At 40.1% G+C, this 23,283-nt stretch overlaps 1 protein-coding gene across 1 annotated transcript in view; it reads right to left on the bottom strand.

Annotated features, from left to right (window-relative positions):
- Positions 1 to 23,283, bottom strand: part of ABLIM2 (actin binding LIM protein family member 2) — a 117,651-nt gene that overhangs the window by 33,233 nt on the left and 61,135 nt on the right. Inside the window, exons 8-13 of the mRNA XM_059817401.1 lie at positions 21,337 to 21,395; positions 15,616 to 15,693; positions 10,815 to 10,961; positions 7,444 to 7,476; positions 4,640 to 4,760; positions 2,819 to 2,917 (exon numbers count right to left, since the gene is read on the bottom strand). Of these exons, the coding sequence (XP_059673384.1) occupies positions 2,819 to 2,917; positions 4,640 to 4,760; positions 7,444 to 7,476; positions 10,815 to 10,961; positions 15,616 to 15,693; positions 21,337 to 21,395 (537 nt within the window). The remainder of the gene's footprint in view (positions 1 to 2,818; positions 2,918 to 4,639; positions 4,761 to 7,443; positions 7,477 to 10,814; positions 10,962 to 15,615; positions 15,694 to 21,336; positions 21,396 to 23,283) is intronic.

Here is a 23,283-nt window from a genome sequence, read left to right as displayed (position 1 = left end):
TTAACCTTGTGTGTGCAGAGCCAACTAACCAGAGCTCAGACCATGCTCCCTTTTCAAGGGGTTGTCAGAAAAAGTACCCCATTGTTTATACCTCCTTCCTAGTCAGCTTTTTTCTTATCTGGGAGGATGGGAAATTTGATAACAAGTTACAGTAAGAGCTGTCTAAGTTTGGGATTGAACAACAAACAGATACCACTGGCCTAATGAGGGAGATGTCAGAGCCTAGTCCCGAAACTAGATCCTTCAATATTTCTGCACCTGGTGCATTAATTTTTTGAAGTTTGATGACTAATTCTTTTCAGGCTTTCAAAGCCAAATAAATGGGCTTTGGAAGCTGTGCTCCTGCACTAGAAAGGGAAGATACTTTCCACCACATTTTAAGGAAGCATTTTTTAGTAGGGCTCAGCACAGCCTGTACACTCACTGACTCCATCACCTCAAAAGGAAGAGTTACATCAAGTGCAGATATTTGGAACATCACGCCCCATGATTTGCAAGGGCATGAGCTTTGAAGCTTTCTCGAAGCGAGGCTGTCACAAGATTTATTTTGAAGACGTTTTGAAGACAGAAGTCCTTAAAAGAGCATGACCAAATAATTTGTCTGCATGATAAAGAATAGCTCATCCTATTACACTTCATGGGAGCTAGACTACAGTAAACTGAAGAAAGAACAGGAATTCAGTAATCATATTTTGTGCTGGAAAAATGATGAACCATGTAATTCTCAGGATGAATATGATGCAAACTTAGTGAAGTCAAAAGGAAGATTCTGCCTGTTCTAATTTCCCTAGGGTAGTAACATTTCTGTGTCCTGGAAGCTTAAAGAAATATTTTTTATGATGATTGGGGAGTTCTGGTTTTACAAAGATTACTGCTCATATTATTAACCGGTGTATTATTTTTTGATTTAATTAAAAAAAATTAAATGAGCGTGATTTCACTTTTTTAAAACTGAAGTGGCAACATTAACCTTGGTCTGGATACAGAGGAACTATTTCTACAATCCTACTCTTCCCACACTAATCACTTTGAAGAGAAAAAAATAGCACATCGACGCCCTCAAAAGGCTTCTCAAGACAAGGAAAAAATACAGTCTGCAACTCAAGAAAAGAATTCAGAGAACTGAAGAGGATGGGGGCAAATCTTACTCCTTTTGGACTGAGACATTAACTCAATGTAAAAAAGTGGGTAATCTATATGACCTCTGCAGGGCTCAGGATTACCTATATAGGAAAATTATAAACAGGCTCACCTGCCTCACAGGAGCGCTGTGAGGCGCTGTAAGCTACTGCTTGCAAAATATTTTAGCTCCTTGATAACAAGTGCTGCAGAATTGCAAAATATTATAATTTTGATCACACTACTAATAATTATTTGGGCACAAGGAGCTGCCACTTGAGGATTTCTTCCTCCAAACAGCAGTACGAAGTAATTGCTGCCGCTCTGAGCAACAGCAGGTAGCACTGAACAGAAACTCATTTTAACAGGAGTGCTGCTAAGCAACTGCAGGCGGGCTTTCGAATAAGAGCTTTCCATACAGTGAAATTGTGCACTGCAGCACACTAAAGAGGTTTTTCTTACTCAGTACATCAGGTTGGATGATATCATCCAAATTTAGGGGACAGATCAAAAAAATGTTCATGCAGTGCCTCAGGGAATACCGGGGAATACCTTCCAAGAAATGCCAGAGGGAGTGAGTGATTGTGGGTGTGGGAAAGAACTTTCCAGGTAGACTTCAAAATGGCAACAATCAGTTTAATCTCATCAGCTTTCTCCTCCAAAATTTTCTCTTGGGGATCACATTTGGAAGACTCAAGCCTGATTCTGTTCCTGTTTATACCGGTGAAATTCAGCTGACTTTGGGCAGAACTGTTTCTGGATGCATTAGGTCCCAATGAAGATGCATTAGTTATTTTTCCAAAGGCAATGAGCGCCTGCTATTCATTTGAGTTTGCATGTCAGACCTGTTCATAAGTCTGGTTCTTGCAGAGGGTCACTTCCTTTTCTGTAATGGTTACGACGGCAAGAAGAACAGTTTTGCTTTATTAAATCAAACAGAACATGAGAGTCAAGGAACAGGCACTGAAAATGTTTGGCATTCATCATTCATGTCTCCTCCTCACTCATATTGTTACTAGCGAGAACAGACTCAGGGGAAGACACATGTGGTAGCTGAATGTCTTCTCTTTCTGACATTTAACTAACTAGCTAAAAAAAAATGGCCTTTGCTCAAAAGTTCTTGGCATTTCTTATTACTGTCTCACATCCGCGACATGGAGGTCATTAAAAGTTAATATCCGCTGCAAAAAAATTTAATGGCAAGGAAACTAGACTCAGTTACTCTGTTTTATAACATTATTTGCTCATTAGTGCAGGTATATTGATTTAACCAGCTTATCTGGCAAAATTTTTGGTAATGTTACAAATAATATGAAGAATCCCTAACTGTAGGTTAGAAGGTTGGATCCAACGTATAGGCTTGTTATAATATATATTTAGCGTCACCAAAATAGGGTAAACACTGTATTTTAGAACAAACAGATTTTTAAATTATTTCCCTCCCTCATTTTCATTAGAAAATCTAATTCCTTTCCTCCACCCCTTTGAAAAACACTTAACACTCACTGAAAAAAAGCAAAAATAAAACAACCCATACCCACTCAGTTCTTAAAACTTACACAGTACATCAAGAAAGCACTTGCACAAAATTAAGACAAATTTTATCCAAGTGGAAGCCATGCTTGCACAGACATAGAAGTGAAACACATCTGAATAAGTCTACAGTACCACAGCACGGTTTTGCATTCCTGGACCTTACCTTTGAAGAAAGGGATGTAATGATGTCTGAATGTAGATGTAGGGCTTGGGTGTTGGGGCAGGGAGATGCAGCTACTGGTACCAAGACTCTGAGTACCAGCTGGGGGCAACAGAGAGTAAGTGAAAATAAACTATTTAGTTCACTTACTGAAAGCCACAAATTACAATGCCATCCTTTTTTTCAGGAACATTTTCCTCCTTATGCTTAGAAAACATATAGTTTATAGTTAAGATTTCATCTTTCTCTGGTTATTGCTAAAAACATCACAGTGGCCATACTATGCGGTTGGCCAAGGGACATAGGCTTTCCACAGATAGAAAAGAGTATCATAAAATGCCAATAAGGTAACGCATCAGAAAATATTCCAGAAAAGGCACCACAAAAAGCATAGCTGCACTCAGGGGAAAATCTGCATATTCAAAAGCTGCAAGAGGGAATGATATATGCTCATAATGGATCTAATGAAATGAAATGGGGAGAGCCTTGTCTCTGCTGAGAACTGTGCTACAAGTGGGTCCAGTTCTCCCTGCCATCAGTGCACACTGGTAGGATTTAGTTCACAACGCACCAGGGCACTCAAGTGCATGGCTAATTTAAGCATCTGAAGAAACATCCTGAAGTTATCTGAGCTCTGAAAGTTAGACATGTTATTAAGTACTTTGAAAAACGTTCTGAAAGTCATCTTTGTTTGCTTTGTTATAATAATGTCCTGAAAACATATTTTTGAGGAATAAAGGCAATTATTAAAAGTGGAAATTATCATGACTATCTTCTAAATTTCAGATGAAGCTGTAAAACATTAAAATTAATTTGAAGTTTCATTCATCTCTCCTCCTTGCTTTAACAGTGTGCAGCTAAGCTTAAGCATGACACAGCTGCCAGACCTTCAGCGGAGACTAATCTTTCCTCTCTTTAATAGATCTTTGATACTCAATCTCATTTCCACTTTGTCAAAGACTTTATGTAGTACAAATACTCAATTCCTGTAACAACTGTTTCTGTTACCCATAAAATGTCAATTTCCACTGGAAAGATTAAGAACTCCCAATTTTGCAAACTAGTTTATCATTATCATGTACCCCTAATGAAATTAGAAAACACCAAGAAAATAATGTAAATGCTCTGTGTTCACAACCCAAATGATAGAGTGGAGAAAAATTAGAATGAATTTTGAGTCATTTAGTTGATTCTTTCCGAGGATAAAACCCTGTACAGTGCCCAAATATAAATGGGCTTTTGTAAGGGACCCCCATGCAAAGATCAAAAGGAAGCGATCCCTCCTCTCTGTGTGACAAGAGCACTAACACAGCTGCTACTACAGCCCAAAGCTGCAGTAAACATTGCTGTAAGCTTCTCAACTAAAGCAACTAGGCCTTCAAAATCCAGCCATTAGAACCACTAGTCACTCCTCCAGCTCTTGCACTGGGGAGAAGAGACACGGACCATAACCCTGCAGTACAGGAAGGGATACAAAGTCACTTGATCACCCTCTTGGCTTTCTGTGCATTCACTGCTACCATGCCGCGCTGTGAAAGAGCTGTGGACTGAATGTGCAGCTTCAGGCAGGATGGGACCAGGATTAAGTCCTTTAACTGTTCTGTCTTCTGTTTATGGATGCATAAAATCAATCTTTCTAGCTGCCTTCGTTTCCCGAAGCACTTGTTTCCTTTCTCCCCATGGGACTCTGTTCATAGTAAATAAATCACTGCAGTGAACTGCTACTCTACCTTAAACCCCTGCCTACTGGAGTCTACCTTACTTACAATATAAGACAAAGTAGTGGGAAAATCTAGAGAATAAATAAGGCTGTTTTTCAATTACCTGGTCTGCTGTAATGCTGAGGAGAATGGGAGGTTGGAGTGTAGCGACCATAGCCCAGCGAGCCAGCAGAACTAGGACTTGATGTCCTGTACTGCTTGAAAGATCTGTCATCTTGGTCACCCTGAGAGGAAGAGAGGAAATACATGTCATTAGGGAAGAGAAATAACTCCCAAAACAGGCAGAATATGCCATTTTGCATGTTTCTGTGTCGTGTTGATGCTGTTGTAACACTCCATGCAATCCCAATGAAATGAGGTGGCTTTCAGCCATAAGCACCTCCACCGCAGTGTGACTGAAGGAGCTTTGCCAAGTATCAGAAAACGGTCATGTTCCCAGGAAAGTCAGCACATACATGAATTTAAAAAGACAATATAATTTGAAAAGAACGTAAGACTCTAGATGTGTTGTTTCAGGACAGTGTAATTCCCTGAACATTCACAGGTGTGTGGAAGATGAGATCAGGTTAGCATGATAGTACTATGGTCACTTTGTACCCATACGAATGGATGCATAATGGTTACAGGCAACACAAAAATCAGCATTTGTTGGCTTCATTACATCACAGAAATGACAGCGTCTGCTGTATTAATTGCCCAGTGTACCATATTACAACATGGTCATTACCAGCTAGGTAACTGATACAAACACTCATATCTAGCATTAGTATTAATACTGCAGCATTGTGCAAAGCAAGTCATACAACCCATTTCCCACTAAACCCTTAGCTTCAACCACTTAAAACCATGTACCCCCATTCCAAACCCCTCACTCTCTACAGCTGGTTAAATTACAATTGCAATTTGCATGTAGTGTCTTCTTAACAGTAAAAACATTACTGAGTGATAGATGTGGAAATTCCTTTTTGTAATGAAAGCAAATTCAAATTTGTTTCTTTTAAGACAAGTGAGAATTGGCTTGAGTTAACTTCAAATTAGAACAAATTAATGTAACTTGCAGATGCACCCTTATGGAAAGTCATACTCCATACTCCATGCCGCTCTCCTATTCCAGTAGGAGTGAGTGAAGACAGGCTATACCATAGCAGGTGTCATTCACTTGTCGTGAATACTGGGACATCTTTAGGCATCTGTGTGACTCCCACTGGATCATTCATCATTTAAATGCACAGGCGATCCTACTTAGCCCCATCATCATCTCCCAGATTCCTATCAGGACAACTTAATTACATCCGTTCATTCATCTTTAGATGAATGTAATTTCCTATTTGGCTTCTCTAGGATTATCCTTGACTCCATAGAGATGTAGAATGTTCTCCCATCATCAGTTTTTCTCCTCTGGTTCAGGTGTTCTCCATCCCTTCCAACTCACCCCAGACTCACTGACTGCATGTTCAAAAATGGAAAATCAATTTTACATAGTGGTAAGTAGCATTATTGCTTTAATATCCATTTCAGAAGAAATTACACAAGAAAGTGAGAACAACTGATGCCTTCCCAAGCATGCAGCGTTCTGTAGGCATTCTGCTACCTACTCTTCTATGCCCAGTTTGAGATGTTTCCCTCCCAAAGTAGCTACATTACTTAATATCCACTCTAACCCTTGTGAAGAGATTTACAAGCAGTATAGCAGTGTCTCTAGAAAGTCTTGTGATGGTATTTAAATATCATAGGAGTGTTAGCTAATGGTCTATGATGCGTCCAATTGTATGACATAGTTGAATTCTCCTCTAATAAAAATCCCTGCAACAAAACTGGTGACAAGTTTGCAGATGATGATGCCTGAGCACCTGACCATAGAATCTTTAGAGAAAGACAGCATGGCAAAGCTGGATAACCTGGAGAATTCACCTAACACGAATCATGGCAGCACCAACCTCCACACCAGCGTGACTTCTGGAATTTAATGACTGCTTGCGAACTGATACCTACTTTAAAGGAAATTATTATAATCTTCCAAAACACCAAGATTATTTCAGACCTTATCTTTTGCGCACTTTGTGTCCTGTAAGGAACAGTCAATCAAGTTCATGAAATCCAATATTAAATTAAAGCACGTTTTTGTTTTTAAACTATCAATTAAATTACATTTCTATTGGCTAACTTTTCTGTTTAACCAATGCTCACAGTAACAGTTGGTGATTTACAATCCTTAATGAAAATTCACAATTCTCCACTGTTACCAAAATTTTGCAATACAGTTCTCGTAACATAAAATTGGGATAATGGAGAAATTAGCTAGGCCTGTGATATGTAATTGAGTTACTATCTGGGAAGATATGTGAAAAGCTTTTGCAGCTTCCAATGTGATGTTTCTTGAAACAATGACTGGCTTTGATCATTAATGCTCATCAAAAACCACAGACCTAGATGTTCAGGTATGTGCAAATGATTTAACAGTATGTGTGCACAAATAGTGTAAATAGTTTAACTATTTGTGGAATAAAAAAATAAAAAGAAAAGAAAGAAGGGAAACCTATCCCAAGCATTAATTCAAGTCAACTCATGCTGGCAGCTTTAAACGTAAGCACAAATCCTATTTCGAACATAGTTTCTTTCCAAATGTAATTTATTTAGTATAGTTTGAAGAAGTGACCACAATTCAACCTTTATTTTGGAAAGCAGAAACATGGATGACAGTGGAGATAAATGCATACAGATGACAATCCAGAAGCAGAGCATGTATTCAACACAAGTAACACTGTGAAAAACATAAATTATAAAACCCCATGCACTGTAGAGGCAGGAGGCAAACCCCACATTTCAGACGCTGCTGGTTATCAATATGACCAGGTTTATGCATCACAAAATGGGTCAGAACAGGAGAACACAGGAATTGGGGATTACCTCAGTAGGTGTTGGAGAGAGCAACTGAGGTGACTGCAAACAGCAACACACAACAAATTAGTGATACAAATTCATGCATGATGTTACTTGTGAGAAGAACTACTCTTAAAATACCAATATCTGTGTATAACACATGATAGTTACAGAAAACACCTGTCAATTAAGTTAGGGCAATTTTTCTTTTTATTTTTTTTTTAAAAAGTAAATAACTTACTAATTATAATTTCTAAATAATTTCATATAAAGCTTTTGTTGATTTCTTTCCTACAAAATCCTAGGGTCTGGTGAGGCCAGTACTGTACCACAGAGAGTGCTGCCAGTAGGGAAACTCACATTTAAAGCAACTGCCTGAAACTAGATACAAGCCCTAGTTAAATCTGCATTGAAGCAGCTCCAAAATCTAGACTAGAACTTTGTTGCTCAGAGTTGGCTGTTTTAAGGGAAAGAAAAATATCTGTACTATTTAATTTTTAATTAAACATCATGTAAATTGAAAATTTGCTGTTCATTCACTTTCCTTTCAAAATCAAAGGCTAAACTCAGCTGAGCAGAAATCTACTGAAACTACTGCGGCTGCAGGTGTAGCCAGGATGCTGAAATCTGGAAGGCAGGATACACATATGTACAAATTGTGGGACAAGAGGCTGGAGAGCAGCCCAGCAGAAAAAGATCTGGGGGTTTGAGTTGATGGTAAATTGAGTATGAGTCAACAGTGTACCCTGGCAGCCAAAACGGCCAACCATGTCCTGGGCTGCATTAAGCACAGCATAGCTTGCTGTCGAGGGAGATGATCATCCTGCTCTACGCTGCACTGGTGCGGCCCCACCTTGAGTACTGTGAGCAGTTTTGGGTGCCTCAATATAAGTAGTACATTAAACTATTAGAGTGTGCCCAGAGGAGGGTGACCAAGATGGTGAAAGGTCTCGAGGGCAAGACTTACAAGGAGTGGCTGAGATCACTTGGTTTGTTCAGCATGGAGAAGAGAAGGCCGAGGGGTGACTTCATCACAGTCTACAACTTCCTCAAGGGGGGCAGCGGAGAGGGGGGTGCTGATCTCCTCTCTCTGGTGACCAGCGATAGGACACGAGGAAATGGAATGAAGCTGCGTCAGGGGAAGTTCAGATTGGACATTCGCAAAAGGTTCTTCGCGGAGAGAGTGGTCGGTCACTGGAACAGGCTCCCCAGGGAAGTGGGCACAGCCCCAAGCCTGTCAGAGTTCAAGAAGCGTCTGGACGATGATTTTAGTCATATGGTCTAGTTTTAGGTAGTTCTGCAAGGAGCAGGGAGTTGGACTCGATGATCCTTGCGGGTCCCTTCCAACTTGAGATATTCTATGATTCTACGCCATTTTTTTCCCCGGCAATATCAAGGATGTAAATATCTGGAGCATCATGAAAATGTGCATGTTGGATTGCAAGCACAGCCCAAAATCCCCTCCTGGCTTAGGCACCTAGAAACAGATGACTCCACCGCACTTTTTTATTTTTTAAGATACCGCTGAGGTCTTGCTGACACAAATGCCTACATCAGCACAGACCTACCTGAGACAGCGTTAAGCTGGTGGTGCAAACACTGCAGGCGTCTCCTACAGCCCCAAGGGAAAAGGACCTCATTCACGATGTGGTCCCTTTTATCTTCTGTTAAGTTACATGTGTACTGAAAAAGGCAATGACTCCAGTTGTCCCAATAAAACCCTCCTGTCGTGGTCTCATCACTGAGCTACCCACTAAAAGCAGGTGACAACAGCTATACCCTCTTTGCTGTGATTTTATTTCTTTGCTTGGCTGTTTTTTTCAGAGCTCAACTGCAACTACCTTCTATCCCACTCCTGAAAGTGCGATGCTGAGGTTCCCACAGTTCACAGCTGCTGGGTCCCAGCAAAGGCCGGGCTGCCACCAAGACAGGCAGTTTCACTGCACCACCAGGAGGTTGTCCTGTCCGCAGGACCTCCAGCCTTCGAGTGATGGCATGGAGTCAGATCACACCAGGCGTTCAGAAGAAACTTAAGCCCTACCACAGCCACATGGATGCTTGCTCTGGCAAAGGAGAGGAGCAGAAGCAAGTGGCCAAGGAGATGCTGAGGGCAGACAGGTGGAAACTCCCTCCAGCAGCAGCACAGACTTATGCTGTGTGTGATGGTTTCATACTGGTCTTCCCATGAGCTGGGCAGAAGGTTGTTTAGTCTATGCACCTCTGCCAAGTCTAGATGTAAATGGGCAGTTGAGGAGGGCCACAAACATTATCAGCACCTGCAAATTTTGACGTAGAAAGGAAATGTTTATACTCCATAAGTTCAGGGCTAGCAAGCAGCTTTCAGTTTTGTGAATTCAGAAACCTAAATACCATTTAAACCCTTTACCAGATACAATCTTAATTCCTTTAGCATGCATTATAATAGAGCTACTGTGGTTCAGCATTGTACAGAGAGGGTTTGGAAGAGAGTCTGCAAGATCTAACATATGTGCTGCACTTTACCTGAGACTAGTACTGAGACTTTAGTAGTAGATTAAGTGTAAAAGGTGTAAGTGATAGCAGGACTGGGGCTATTATAAACAGTGTGGCTATTATTTATAGTATTTATTTCTACCCATTCACTTACACCTATAGAGAACAATGCAGACTTCCATCCTACACCATATATGTCTTGATAATATACCTAGTATATATAAGAGGTTTGATTTGTAAAAAAGTATCTAAAATTATAAAAGAAATCAGAAATTCAAACAAAAGGTAGATATGGTTAGGAAAGAAAAGCTAACTTGCATGACAGGAGTTATATACAAATATGCTTCACAAAAAAGAGAATTATTATTAGTAAGATTATGTTAAATTAGATTTCATTAGCACAAACTGCATAATATTAGCTCTGCATATGAATAGGTTGAAATGCATGCATGACATGAGGATGAACTTTAGTAAGGGACAGTTGAAAGAATTTTGTACATAGGAAAGTGATACCATTGTTGTGTTACCAAAATAACATGGTACACTTTAAAAAAAAATAAAAAAACCCATGAAAGACATTTGGCTTTGCTTCTGATTTTTGCATTATAATTAGCAATGGCTCCTGTTTCCTACCACATGCATGTAGAACTCTCACAGAAAAATATATTTTAATTACATGTCATCTGTTTAAAAAACGATCACAGAAAGCAATTCTTTAATTTCCACTAACTAAAAAGTGAAATGAACATCTCACTTGTTTTTGGAAGGCTAAAATGCCTTATGAATGAATGGATGACATGACTCAACTGAAGTTATAAACATTTTTTTTTAAATTATGCACATGTTTAAGAGTGTTCAGCAGCATGTTTAACAATGCACATAAAATCTCAAATTCATAGTAAAAAAAAATACCCATGTTTCAGTACCTCCCCGTAACTATGCCTGTCATCTGAAGAGTAACTGATATATGGAGAATAGGAGATCATATCTGGGCGGTCAATGTTATAGATGGCTTTATTTTTAGGAAGAGCAGCCAAATCCCTGTAGTCAAGAATTTCATCTCCAAGCTTTGCCTAAGAAAGGGAGGAAAGAAAGCAGTGAGAATAAGAAAGAGCATGATCAGGATGCAATCAGAAAAGGACAGATTCACATAGGTAGAAAAGTCATCATCATAGTAACAAACCACTTTTTCTGTTCGTGTGCATTTAAATCTCTTATATTTGCTACACAATGCTAAATATTACCGCTGTTTTCTTTTTATATACTGGTGCCTTCTACTTTTCTTTGTCATTCACATTGGGCTAATAGGAGTACCATGGCATCACTTCAGTTCCCTTGGTTATATCCTGCTTACTGCTAGCTCAGAGAGACATGTGGGACAGATATTGTAGTCTTTTTCAGTCAAATCGCCCTTCATTTTAAAGTGGTTTTGGTGTGCAGGGTTCCCCTACCATAAGCAGTACTGATTAGTCAAATACGTATTTCCAACATATACTCTCCAGATGCTGAAAAACATTAGTCAGGTCTTTAATTTTTCCCATTCAGCTGTGTCCCACAGCTTCACCTCCTTTCCTGACTATGTCTAAGTACCCCTTAATTATGGGTCAAAACCCAGCAAATGATGGATTTGCACCATGGTGGATGAGTTGGAAGATCCCAGATGCCACTTAAGTCAAGTTCAAATCCTTTCATGAGACTCAGACAGCCAACAGAGGGAAAGGGCTGTATCACTCCCCATTCTCCTCTTACTACGCTTATTCCAAAAGCATAGTTATCAAAATGCCACATTTGCACAGATTATCCTTAGGATAATGGTAACTTGCACCAAAACTGTATCCAGCATGTACTGTCTTGTAGATACGACGACAAGTCGGCCACATGGAGAGTGGAGAAATGGGCAGCATAATCGTCTCATTCCCAGTTGAGGCTTTGCAGAATGATAAGGTCTTTGTTGGCAACAAAATGATGAGTTAATCTCACTGTTCTCTGAAAATCTCAGTATGATCAGCTGTAAAACTGTAATAATGTTTTCCACATGCAAAAATATGAAAGTATCCAGGATTTATGTGTGCAGTGATTATATTTTTTCTTAGTAGGAGCTAAGAAAAGTTCAACAGATTTTCTGTTAGGTTATACAGGAACAAGCTAGTGTGACAACTTTCATTTATTCCTTTTCCTAAAACAATGTATGAATTTGTGCAAATGTAAGCAACACGGAAAGGAGGAAAATTCCTCTTAACTAAGAAAGCGGAACAAAGCTGCCATAACCATCACTTATTCTCATCCTCAAAACCAATGAAAAAATGTGTTTTAATCAAATATGTGATTCTTCAGTGATCTACAGATCTCACCTTCCTTGCAGCAACTTTAAGAAGCTAAAGAGCAATGAAATAGCCTCTTAATGAAAATAAATCTCTCCCTACTGAGAAGCCAGTGGCAAGCTCTGATGCAGGGACAGGTGATGTAAAGATAAGGAGTCTGTCCATCAGGTCTGTTCCAGGAAGACTTTAGGCAGCATTGTACCTACAAGGAAGGCCAAGGAGGCTGTGATAATTTCTTTGTTAAGGTATCCAGGATTGTGGAGATTACTCTAGTGAACCCAAAGTTCAGAACCGGGAATATTTAAATGTGAATTATGGTAATTTTAGCCCCTATCTCTCCACGTAGAAGGGCAACTTGAGATCCTCCCACTAGACTTCAGAACTGTCAGGAGTAAAACTTATCTAGTTACGTAATTCCTTTCAGCTTAAGTATCAAAATGTAGGCAAATTTGGATGAAAAAACACCTTAAAGATACAGTGCTTTCTAAACTCTTAATTCTACAAACATTCAGCCTACATTGACTTGTATTTTGTTTGTTTCACCTACTTTCAAATATGTGAGTGGAATTCAAATATGCTAGGGAAGGCTTAAATTACAGCTAAGAGGCTTTAAGCCATTTCTTCAATAATCTGGTATTTTGGATTCTGTTAAAACCGTGCTCTAAGTTTAGAGTATCTATTTCATTTGGAATATGTAATTTTACAATTGTATAATTTCAAATATGTTCTCTATAAAAATACAATGTGATTTCTATTCCTAGTATGAGAACACACAACACAGCTGTGTAACCTAACCTAAACCTTCCAGTTGGATATATATTTGCAGGGAGCACCTAATTCTCCCTTCATAAAATTTAGCTAAGTATAAGAAGGACTTTTATTTAAGCCCTATTTAAAGGCATAATTTAGAAATGAACTGATTTTTAAGTGGTATTTAGCAATTCTCAGGGGGTGTCAGCACTGGGGTAAATTTCAGTCTGGATATAATGAAGCCATCACTCAAAATCATGGAGAAATGCCCATTAACTTCAAAGGGCATTGGCCTATGCCAGCCCTCGGTGCGAGAAGACACCAAAGTCTCATATCAACAGATGAAGAAAACATGGTATGGCTTTAGTTAAACTGTCTGCATGAACCAATTCAGGTTTAGTCAAAACACGCTTTCTTCATCTTTCCCTAGCTGACCACTCAACCATGACCCAGGAACACATCTCCCATGAGATGGAACGTTGTTCAGAATGGCTGCGTTGCCCTGTTTGAAAGTATAAGCACCATGAATTAACAGTTCCTAAGCTTTAACTGTTTCCTCTAAATTCTCTTTTGTCCAACATGATACTTCACAGAGCTCACCAGTTGTTAAGGTACAGTTTCATTATTGGTTTTAATGATCCTAATCAATGCTACTGCTGAAAGTGGCTGTCCTGTGTGCACCTTCCCACTCTGCTCTGGCTTCTACATTAGCATTAGAGACATGTAGATGGCTGGGTCTTTTTTTGCCTCTCTGGTTGGCTACAGGTTTTTCCTGGGTTATTTTTTAGCTGAATCTGGTCTCAAATGTGACTGATCAAACCTCTGTGTACCTGCTAGTACTAGCACCAAAGAGGAGATGGGAAGACATGGCTGGAGAGGGACAGGGCCACATGCGAGTGGGACCTTCCTTTCACTAGCAGCATGAATTTAGGTTTGGTAAAACCAAACGCGAAAACACCTAAGACAAATCTTGAGCATCTCTGTATGTTATAACACTCCTGTAATAGAAAACAGATGCAAAAGATAGCCAAAGAATAATTTTGATAATATAGAAGTCCAATAACATGTTTTTAATTCTCTTTATTTTCCTCTTCGTGAAAGCCAAAATAGGATTTAATCAATCTCACAGCTTGGACAATTCAGCAGTCAGAGACGAGACAGACATAGCAAGAACTTGCACGTCTCTGGGGAATCTTTTTTCCTAACTGGCTCATATTTGCTAGAGAACTTTATTCGTTCACAGTCCCAGCTGCCTCTGAAGTATATTACAGTAACAAACATTAGAGTTGTGTGCTGATTTAATGATATCCTTGGAAAAAAAAAACAGAAGAAGAGATTGGAGGTTTGTCCTTGACTTTTAACAGCCTGTGAAGCATATTTAAAGCTGTAATCACAACCATCAAGAAAAACAGTACCATCCAACTGTTAGATAAATGTCCCTAAAAAGATATAAATCTTAGAAGAATGCTCACGCTTATAAAAACAATGAAGTGGTGCATGGCTGGAGAGATAGAGACCATTGGGCCAAAGAAAGTGCTTACATGATAAGAGGCTCCTAGCACAATGAATTGTCTTCATAGCAGTTGTGGCAATGACTTTTTTTTGTTAGGAATATACCACTGGCATCTACCAGCATGGAGCTCTACTGAAAGGAGAACTCAGAAACACTGATGAGGATTTAGATAAGGGGCAGTTCCTCCACTTCTAGTTCAATCTTACTCAGATAAAGAGTGTACTGTGTTCAAAATAATTTTTACTTGAAGAAAAAAGACAAGTGTGGCTCCAAGACACTCTTTCTTGTCTCAGTGTAGTAGATAAAAGCCCTTAATCTTTGTATAATAACCTCTCCGGCAGTCAATCGCACCTCCAGCAATTTCCTCTGCATATGGTCCTATCTGATGAGAATGACCTGAGAATGACCCAAGGGATACTTGGACAGGACGAAGAATAGCCCTGGCAATACTGAAGCTCTCCAAGAGATGTTTGCATGGAACATGCCACACTTGTGGATATTTTTTACCTATTGGTGGTAGCCTCGAGAATTTGGCCATGAACATTAGCTACAGCAATTATGACAAGCAAGGTACACCTGGTATTGAAAAAAAATACTCAGCATAAGCTTTTATCGTACTTGTTATTTTAAATTCTCTCTATGAGCTTTCCAGAGCTAGCACTTCTTAGACCATAAGCACATCAAAGGTCCTCTGAGGTTAGGGACTGGCACTTGCCAAGGTCCGAGTCCTGCAATCACACACACAAGTGTTTTCATAAGCAATCAGATGCAGGCTCAAGAGCTCGATTTAGACAAGTTGTATCCAAATCTAGGCTTGTAATCTACCTGTGGGCTGTACTGTTTGCTTAAACTTTTCTTTTTAGAAAGCACTGTGGTATTTTGCATGCTTTGGCATAAGCCAGCTCTAGTGGTAAAGTAAGTGCTATAAATGCACCACAAAAAATAATAGGAAACTGCCAGAATTCTGTGATGGTAAATACAATATTCAAACATTTTAAACGTAAGAAAGTAAATTCCGTTTTAGAGGAATCGCCAGCTGCAATGGTTTGGAGACACTAGCTTTCCACACAACGTGCTAAACTGTAGGAGGAAGCATGGGGTTTTCCCCATCCCCCGGTACGAATTTCACCATGAAATACTCACATAGATGACACGGCTTGGGGAACCTGATGTACTTGAAGCAGGTACAGAAATAATACTCTCAGATGAAGTCCTCGTTTCCTATAGCAGGAGAAGAGAAGTGAAGCAGATAAGAAATAGAGGCGAGCGAGAGAAAACGTAACTGTTACTTCAAAAGGAGTGTGTCAGACATTTAATTTAATTTAACCTTTACCACTCAAAAATGGCATATTAGAGTGAGCTCAAAACATACAGGCATACCAAAGAGTTAAAAATAAAAGAACATCTCTGGTCAATCAAATTGACCTTTGGAAATGCAAAAATGATTTTACATATAACTTCCATTTCCCCTCTGTTCAGAATGAAATGGCTTGGAGCACTTCTGAAGAGCTTCTGGGATTACAGAACAGCCTTTGGGCACTATCAGGAACAGGTCAAGTTACAGCAGCCCTGAGTCTAGGGTCACAAGATGATATGTTGGCGGCATTTTTACTCTAAGTTTATGTCATCAAAACAATCTAGGTTGCTTCTGGAACATGTCAAGCTACCATGCCATTCACTCCCATGACATCCTCAGAGCATCCTGAATCAGATACCCAACAGGTTAGCTTTCCCCTCTCTGATCATAACACTACCAAATTAATTTTAATACTCAACTGGTTTTGCTCTGTTTTCAGTCATTCTGGCATTCAGAGTGACAGACCTTTATTGTTTTCTTTTTGGTAGATTCCTTTATGATGAAATAGATAATTACTTTTAAATAACAAAAGGTTGTGAGACCAATGATATTAACCAGGAGCGAACAGACCTGACATTCATAACTGGAGTTTAAACAAATCTTACTATGAAATCAATGGTTTTATACCCTCTTTTACCCAGATATGTTAATTCATTATAAAACACTCTTTCCCATCTATGGAAAAATCTGTCCCTGATTGCAAAAGGTACATATTTTTTCCATGCGCTTTCAATGACGGCCATTTACTGTCTCACCAAAGGCTAGCACTTCTCGACTGGAGATTACAACTGTTCAGACCCTTAAAAGGATTTTAGCATTATTAAGCTGTCAGGTCAAGGAATCACAGAATCACAGAATCACTAAGGTTCGAAAAGACCTGTAAGATCATCAAGTCCAACCTTAAAAAAAAAAAACACAAACCAAAAAAAAAACAAAAACAAAACCAAACAAAAAAAACCCAAAAAAACCCCAAAAAACCCAAAAAAACCCCAAAAACACACCACCACAAAAAACAAACCACACCACACCAAAAACCAACCCACCCAACACCACACAGCACCATGCCCATCAAGCCACATCCCACAATGCCACATCCACACGCTCCTTGAATACCTCCAGGGAGGGTGACTCTACCACCTCCCTGGGCAGCCTATTCCAATGTTTCACTACTCTTTCAGTAAAGAGCTTTTTCCTAATATCTAGCCTGAACCACCCCTGGCGCAACTTGAGGCCATTTCCTCTAGTCCTGTCACTAGTCACTTGGGAGAAGAGACCAACATCCACCTCTCTGCAACCTCCTTTCAGGTAGTTGTAGAGAGCGGTAAGGTCTCCCCTCAGCCTCCTCTTCTCCAGGCTAAACAACCCCAGCTCCCTCAGCCGCTCCTCATCAGACTTGTGCTCCAGACCCCTCACGAGCTTCGTCGCCCTTCTCTGGACATGCTCCAGCACCTCAATGTCTTTCTTATAGTGAGGGGCCCAAAACTGAACACAGTATTCGAGGTGCGGCCTCACCAGTGCCGAGTACAGGGGCATGATCACCTCCCTGGTCCTGCTGGCCACACCATTTCTGATACAGGCCAGGATGCCGTTGGCTTTCTTGGCCACCTGGGCAAACTGCTGGCTCATCTTCAGCCAGGTGTCGATCAACACCCCCAGGTCCTTTTCTGCAGGGCAGCTTTCCAGCCACTCGTCCCCAAGCCTGTAGCGTTGCCTGGGGTTGTTGTGGCCAAAGTGTAGAACCCGGCACTTGGCCTTATTGAACTTCATCCGGTTGGCCTCAGCCCATCGATCCAGCCTGTCCAGATCCCTCTGCAGAGCCTTCCTACCCTCAAGCAGATCAACACTCCCTCCCAACTTGGTGTCGTCTGCAAACTTGCTGAGGGTGCACTCTATCCCCTCATCCAGATCATCAATAAAGACATTAAACAAGACCGGTCCCAAAACTGAGCCCTGGGGGACTCCGCTTGTGACCGGCCGCCAGCTGGATTTCACCCCATTCACTACAACTCTCTGGGCTCGGCCATCCAGCCAGTTTTTTACCCAGCGAAGAGTGTACCTGTCTAAACCATGGGCCGCCAGCTTCTCTAGGAGAATACTGTGGGGAACAGTGTCAAAGGCTTTGCTGAAGTCCAGGTAGACAACATCAACAGCCTTCCCCTCATCCACTAGGCGGGTCACCTGGTCATAGAAGGAGATCAGGTTGGTCAAGCAGGACCTGCCTTTCATGAACCCGTGCTGGCTGGGCCTGATCCCTTGGTTATCCTGCACGTGTCCCGTGAGCGCCCTCAAGATGAGCCTCTCCATAACCTTCCCCGGCACCGAGGTCAGGCTGACAGGCCTGTAGTTCCCCGGATCCTCCTTCCGACCCTTCTTGTAGATGGGCGTCACGTTGGCAAGCCTCCAGTCATCCGGGACCTCCCCCGTTGACCAGGACTGGAAGGAAGCATCCTTCCTACTACTCCAGTCTTTGCTGGAGCTTTACTAGCTTTTAGAAGCAATATGTGAATATATCTGTACTGCACTGTGTTAGCAGAGCAAACAAACTCAATGATCACAACTATCCTCCCACAGACCTTCTTTAGCCCAAATAGTCCTATGAACTTCTCCGAGACAGTATGTGGAGATACTTGTCCATATAAAAAGATTGAATTTAATTGTTTTGACATGTCTGACCAGGATTTGGGAATTTTCTCTCTCTTGTTTCCAGTTGTCTCACTGAGGCTCTGGATGAACTCAGAAGGTCCAAAGGGACCATTCAATGGCAGAGTATTCTCTGAGAAATACTTGTGGCTGCCATTGAGATGATCACTCAAACAGACAGTGTAGTTGCATTGATCTTCTGCACAGTTAAAGCATATCGAATTTTCTAGAACTTGTGTAAATGACATGAAAGTGTCATCAATGCACTGATGTCACAGGCAAACCATACTTCTCTTTCATTATGTCCCTACAGGAGGTCCAATGCAGTAGAGAAAAAAACCTGAATAAAACTACACCATTTCAATGTTTTAAACCCTGTTAAAGTCAAATGACAGGTTTGGATTAACCTCAGGATTCCCTACATAAAGTTTCAGAGCTTCTTTCTGTGTGATGTGCATCAGTGGAGTATGTTTTAAGATCACACAGCGTAGCATGACCTTAAAACGCCTAACATACCTGGCTGAATATATTTAACAACTCTTAATAAATTCCTGGAGTTTTTTCAGGGACTTTCTTCAACTTCGAGGTGCCATCTTGTTTTTAAGAGGAACTACAGTTCATTAAAATGTCAAACTTTTGCAATCAAAGTGTAGAGTCTCATCGTTCTAAGGTACTTCTGCAGATTGCTTCCGTGCTTCCCTATGCTATTCAGCTACTCCCACAAATTGTCCCATTTCTCCTCCTGGTGATTAAAACCTGCCAATTCCACATCTCACACCTGATGCTGTTTATTCTCTGCATGATCCATTACCCCTTTTAGCATCCCCTGTCCGCGGGTGCTGCACGTAATCTCCTAGCTTTTGCAATAAAACCTCACATCTCAGTTGATTCCATTGCTTCTGTTCAGTTCTTTTCTCCACACTATGCATTTTTACTCTCCCTCCACCTACCTCTTTTTCCTTTATGCCTTTTGATAATCCTTATTCTTTGTCTTGCTACTTTGATTTCTTCTGTCTTTTCCAGCTTCATTCCTCCTGCTTACAATCTCACTCTCCCATCATTTTTCTTTTTGCTGTCACTCTCTTTCACAACTTCTTTTTCCTTTCCACTCCATCTCCAAAGTTTTGGAGTGTGCTGCCACTTACTCCTTCTGCCTTTGTCACCTACTTTAGTTACATGCTGTGCATGTATCTATATAAATATATAGAAAGATAACTTTTAAAAACAACAAACTGCAAAGGTTGACCAGAAAATTTCTCAACCAGTATATCCCATTCCCAACTTTACAAGTTATGTTGAAAAGTCTGTTGCTACCCCCTTTAAAACAGCATCCTTTCTTCTTGGTTTATTTTTTCAATAACGAGCATAAAGACCAAAAGAAGAGGGAAAACCCAAAGAAAAGGAAAAATTACTAGACTTGGAAAAATTCTTTGAGCTCCATTCTGATTTTTTCCCTACCCAGCAAAACTCCCACTGACTTTCAGATACAGATGTCTTCCTCTCTGCTGGGGAAGGGGCAGACTCCCAGCGCTCGGAGAGATGTGTTATAAATGAGTCAGTATCTTACAGGTACACTTCCCTTGCCTTTGTGAGGAAAAGGCAGCCAGTAGGAACCCAGTGCAACCTCGTCTGCTGTCTTTCTTTGAAGGAGAGGAAAAAAACCCCAAAACCCTACTACATTCTTGGTAAATTACAGGGGGTTTTAGCCTTGCAATTTCAGTTACTCAGCCAGAATAAAATCATGAGGAAGCCTGAAACACTGCTTAATAGTATTAGGCTGAATCAGCAGCAATTACTAAAGTAAAGTATTTTGACAATTTTAAATACACGTGTAGTAAACAATACATTTTATACTGAAACACTACTTATTTAATATTTAGAACGTGCCATGAAGAACACCAGAGCAATCACTTCCCAAACACATCGGTAGAAAAAATACAGCCAAGATCCCTCAGGGTAAAGCTCAAACCACATTTTTTTCTAAACTGTAATTTAGTCAAAGTTGTATTTGCTAACACACCAGATTTGTAAACACTCTTTTTATAGCTGCTGCCTGGTGTTCTGACTTGTCCCATGTGCCTTGTGTCCAAGCAGAGCTTTTACAAACAAGGATAGCAGGGTACAAGGATACAAGGATACCACTTGGAGCATCAGAGAACAGCAGAACTGAAAAACCCCGTATTTGGCCTCCGCATTAAATGAGATAGTTGCATCTCAGTCCCACCACTTCAGAGAAATCATTTCCCCAGCTACAGATTAATTCTTCGTTTCCTAGGGGCAGCTTATTCATCTGCTAACCTTGTAATTATTCAAGTTGCCAGAACTCCCCCCTTTTCCCCTTGCACACAGACAGATGCACAAATCATCCAACTTAAGGAGGTACTTCAAGCCAGAGATTAAATTAAGTTGGGGCTGCCTGGCCAACATTTTACAAACAAATAATAAAAAAGAAATTCCAAGGAGAGATTTTTTTGTAAAAACAAATAAAGTGAAAGTCCTCTGATCTTTTAAGTGCAGAACCACATAAAAAGAGAAGAGGTCATGCACTGATCACATCATAATCAGGCAGAAGTTAATTTTTAACTTTTTTTCTTATTCATATTTTCACATTTTTCCTTATTCAGCTTATATATATAAATCTTAGGTCAGCATTCTCCTGAAGTTGTAGCTTTAATCACTAAGTAAAAGCAGAATATTTAAAGTGCATTACTGCATTACATTAACCTACTAGATTTCTGTCGTTTAAAATTCAGAATTACAGTAGTGAAAAAAATTCCAAATCCTGCCCTCTATGACCGCTGCAAAAAAAGGGATAGAGAATAATGTGACAATGGAATAACACTAGGTAAAAAGTGAGGGTTTTTTACCTTGTTTTTTTCTTCAGCCTTTGCAGCCTGTCTACAAACTGGATGCCAAATCGATGTACCTGGAAAGTAAATTTAAAGTTCTGCTTAATTCAGTTTCCCAAAAGAACCTTAAAAGGTTTAAAACAAGAACCTTATTAAACCTTCCTATAAGGTTTGATAAGACACAGCACACTGACTGATTCCACTGCAGTCACTATTTCATGGATATTTTCAAATCTAAAACTGACAACTCAATATCAGTGAGCCTGATCACATGCATATTAAAGACTAGGCGCACTTCAGAAAGCTACATGGACTTCAATATGTGAGATCAACATCAAAACCTGAGTCCTAAGAAGTGTGATACAGGATCCCTGGAGCTCCTCCAGCCCAACCTCCGGCTCAGAGCAGGTCCCGTTACTGCAGGCAGCTCAGGGCTGTGCCCAGTTGGGTTCTGCATATCTCCAAGGATGGAGATCCCACAGCATCTCTGGGCAACCTGTTCCACTCTCATTGTAATTTTTTTTTTCCTTATATGCAGTCAGAATTTCCTGCACTCTTACTATATGTATTCTAGTAATAGTCTGGCCCAGGTCATAGTAAGTAGCACACTGTGATGGGACGGAATAGCATTGTGGCATTTAACACTAGCTGAAAATCCAGTCTTTCTTTCTGAATTACTCACTGCACTGATCTTGCACTTCCTATAGGTTTATCTCTCATAAGTCAAATACTAAAGACCTGCATAAATTCAGGGGAATACCCATTCTAGTGGCAGCAGGAAATACAGAATGAACCAATTCTCTACTGCATATAGGTACTGAAGACAGGATTATGAACTCCAGAGATATAAGTAATCACAAGTGTGAGAAAGAAGCTTAATAGTTTTGCATCAGTCACAAAGAAAAAAAATCCCTTTTAAAAAGTTGAACATAATGTTCAATATTTAGTGTTCAATGGAAGTGGAATGTGTGTAACTATATAAAATAAAATAATTATTTGTAAATTTTAATAGTAAAAAGGAACCTTTACGTTCATGCCAGTCTGAGCTCGGACAAGTCACAAGCTAAAGCTCCACGCAGTGTGAGTGCACTGCAACTTCTGCCTGACTAAATGGGAAGTTGAGAACTTTTGTGTTATAAATATTTAATGTTTATACTGGGTGGAGAGCACCAAGAAGATTTATTGGAAATGCTTTGTTTTCACTGCAGTTTGATAGTTTTCTAACCAGTGGATTTTGGAAACAAGATAGAAACAGAAAGGCTATTTCCCAGAAGACAGATGGAGATCATTAGAATTTATTTCACAAAAACAACCCAGATAAACACAGACTCAAGCAGTAAAATAATATCTGTAAGTACAGACCGGATAAATTACGTTTACTAAGTTACTGAAGTTTTTTGGGAGCGAACAATTAAGAAATACCTTTATAGCACCTCCAATTTCAATGCTAATTTATCTTCCAATTAGGAATGGGTCTGAGCTTGCCCACTGAAAACGTTTGACCCAACTGCTGCATAAGTTGATGTAAATCTTCCCAATGGTTTTAAGAAGTATTTAGATCAACTTTTTTTGGATTACTCCTATCTGTGGTCAAGCAAAACTGGCTGGGAAACTTCTTCACACAGAAGGAAAAGACTCCTTTCACCCAAAAGTCACCTGCTGGATGACTGCTGACGACTCAATTTCTGCTAAGGAACATGCAACACCTAAAGGAACTTTACAGTAGTTTATTAAGAGGATGAAGAACGAGTTCTAAAACCCTGGGCTCTGACATTTTTTATTATGTAACGCATCAGGTCAGGCAGTCCAAACACCTAATCACAGATCTTTCATGAAGTTAACACTAGTTTCTAATGGAAACTGCTCTTCATGTGAACACAGAAAGTGTATGATTGTAAGCTGGTATGAATGTTTCATGCATCAGAAAATAAAGTGAGTAAGATGGGTCCAAATTAGCAGGACCTG

The sequence above is a fragment of the Gavia stellata genome, chromosome 5 (assembly GCF_030936135.1).
Source record: "Gavia stellata isolate bGavSte3 chromosome 5, bGavSte3.hap2, whole genome shotgun sequence".
Taxonomy (NCBI): domain Eukaryota; kingdom Metazoa; phylum Chordata; class Aves; order Gaviiformes; family Gaviidae; genus Gavia; species Gavia stellata.
The sequence above is the reverse complement of the archived record's forward strand: the minus strand, read 5'-3'. Positions and strand labels throughout refer to the sequence as shown.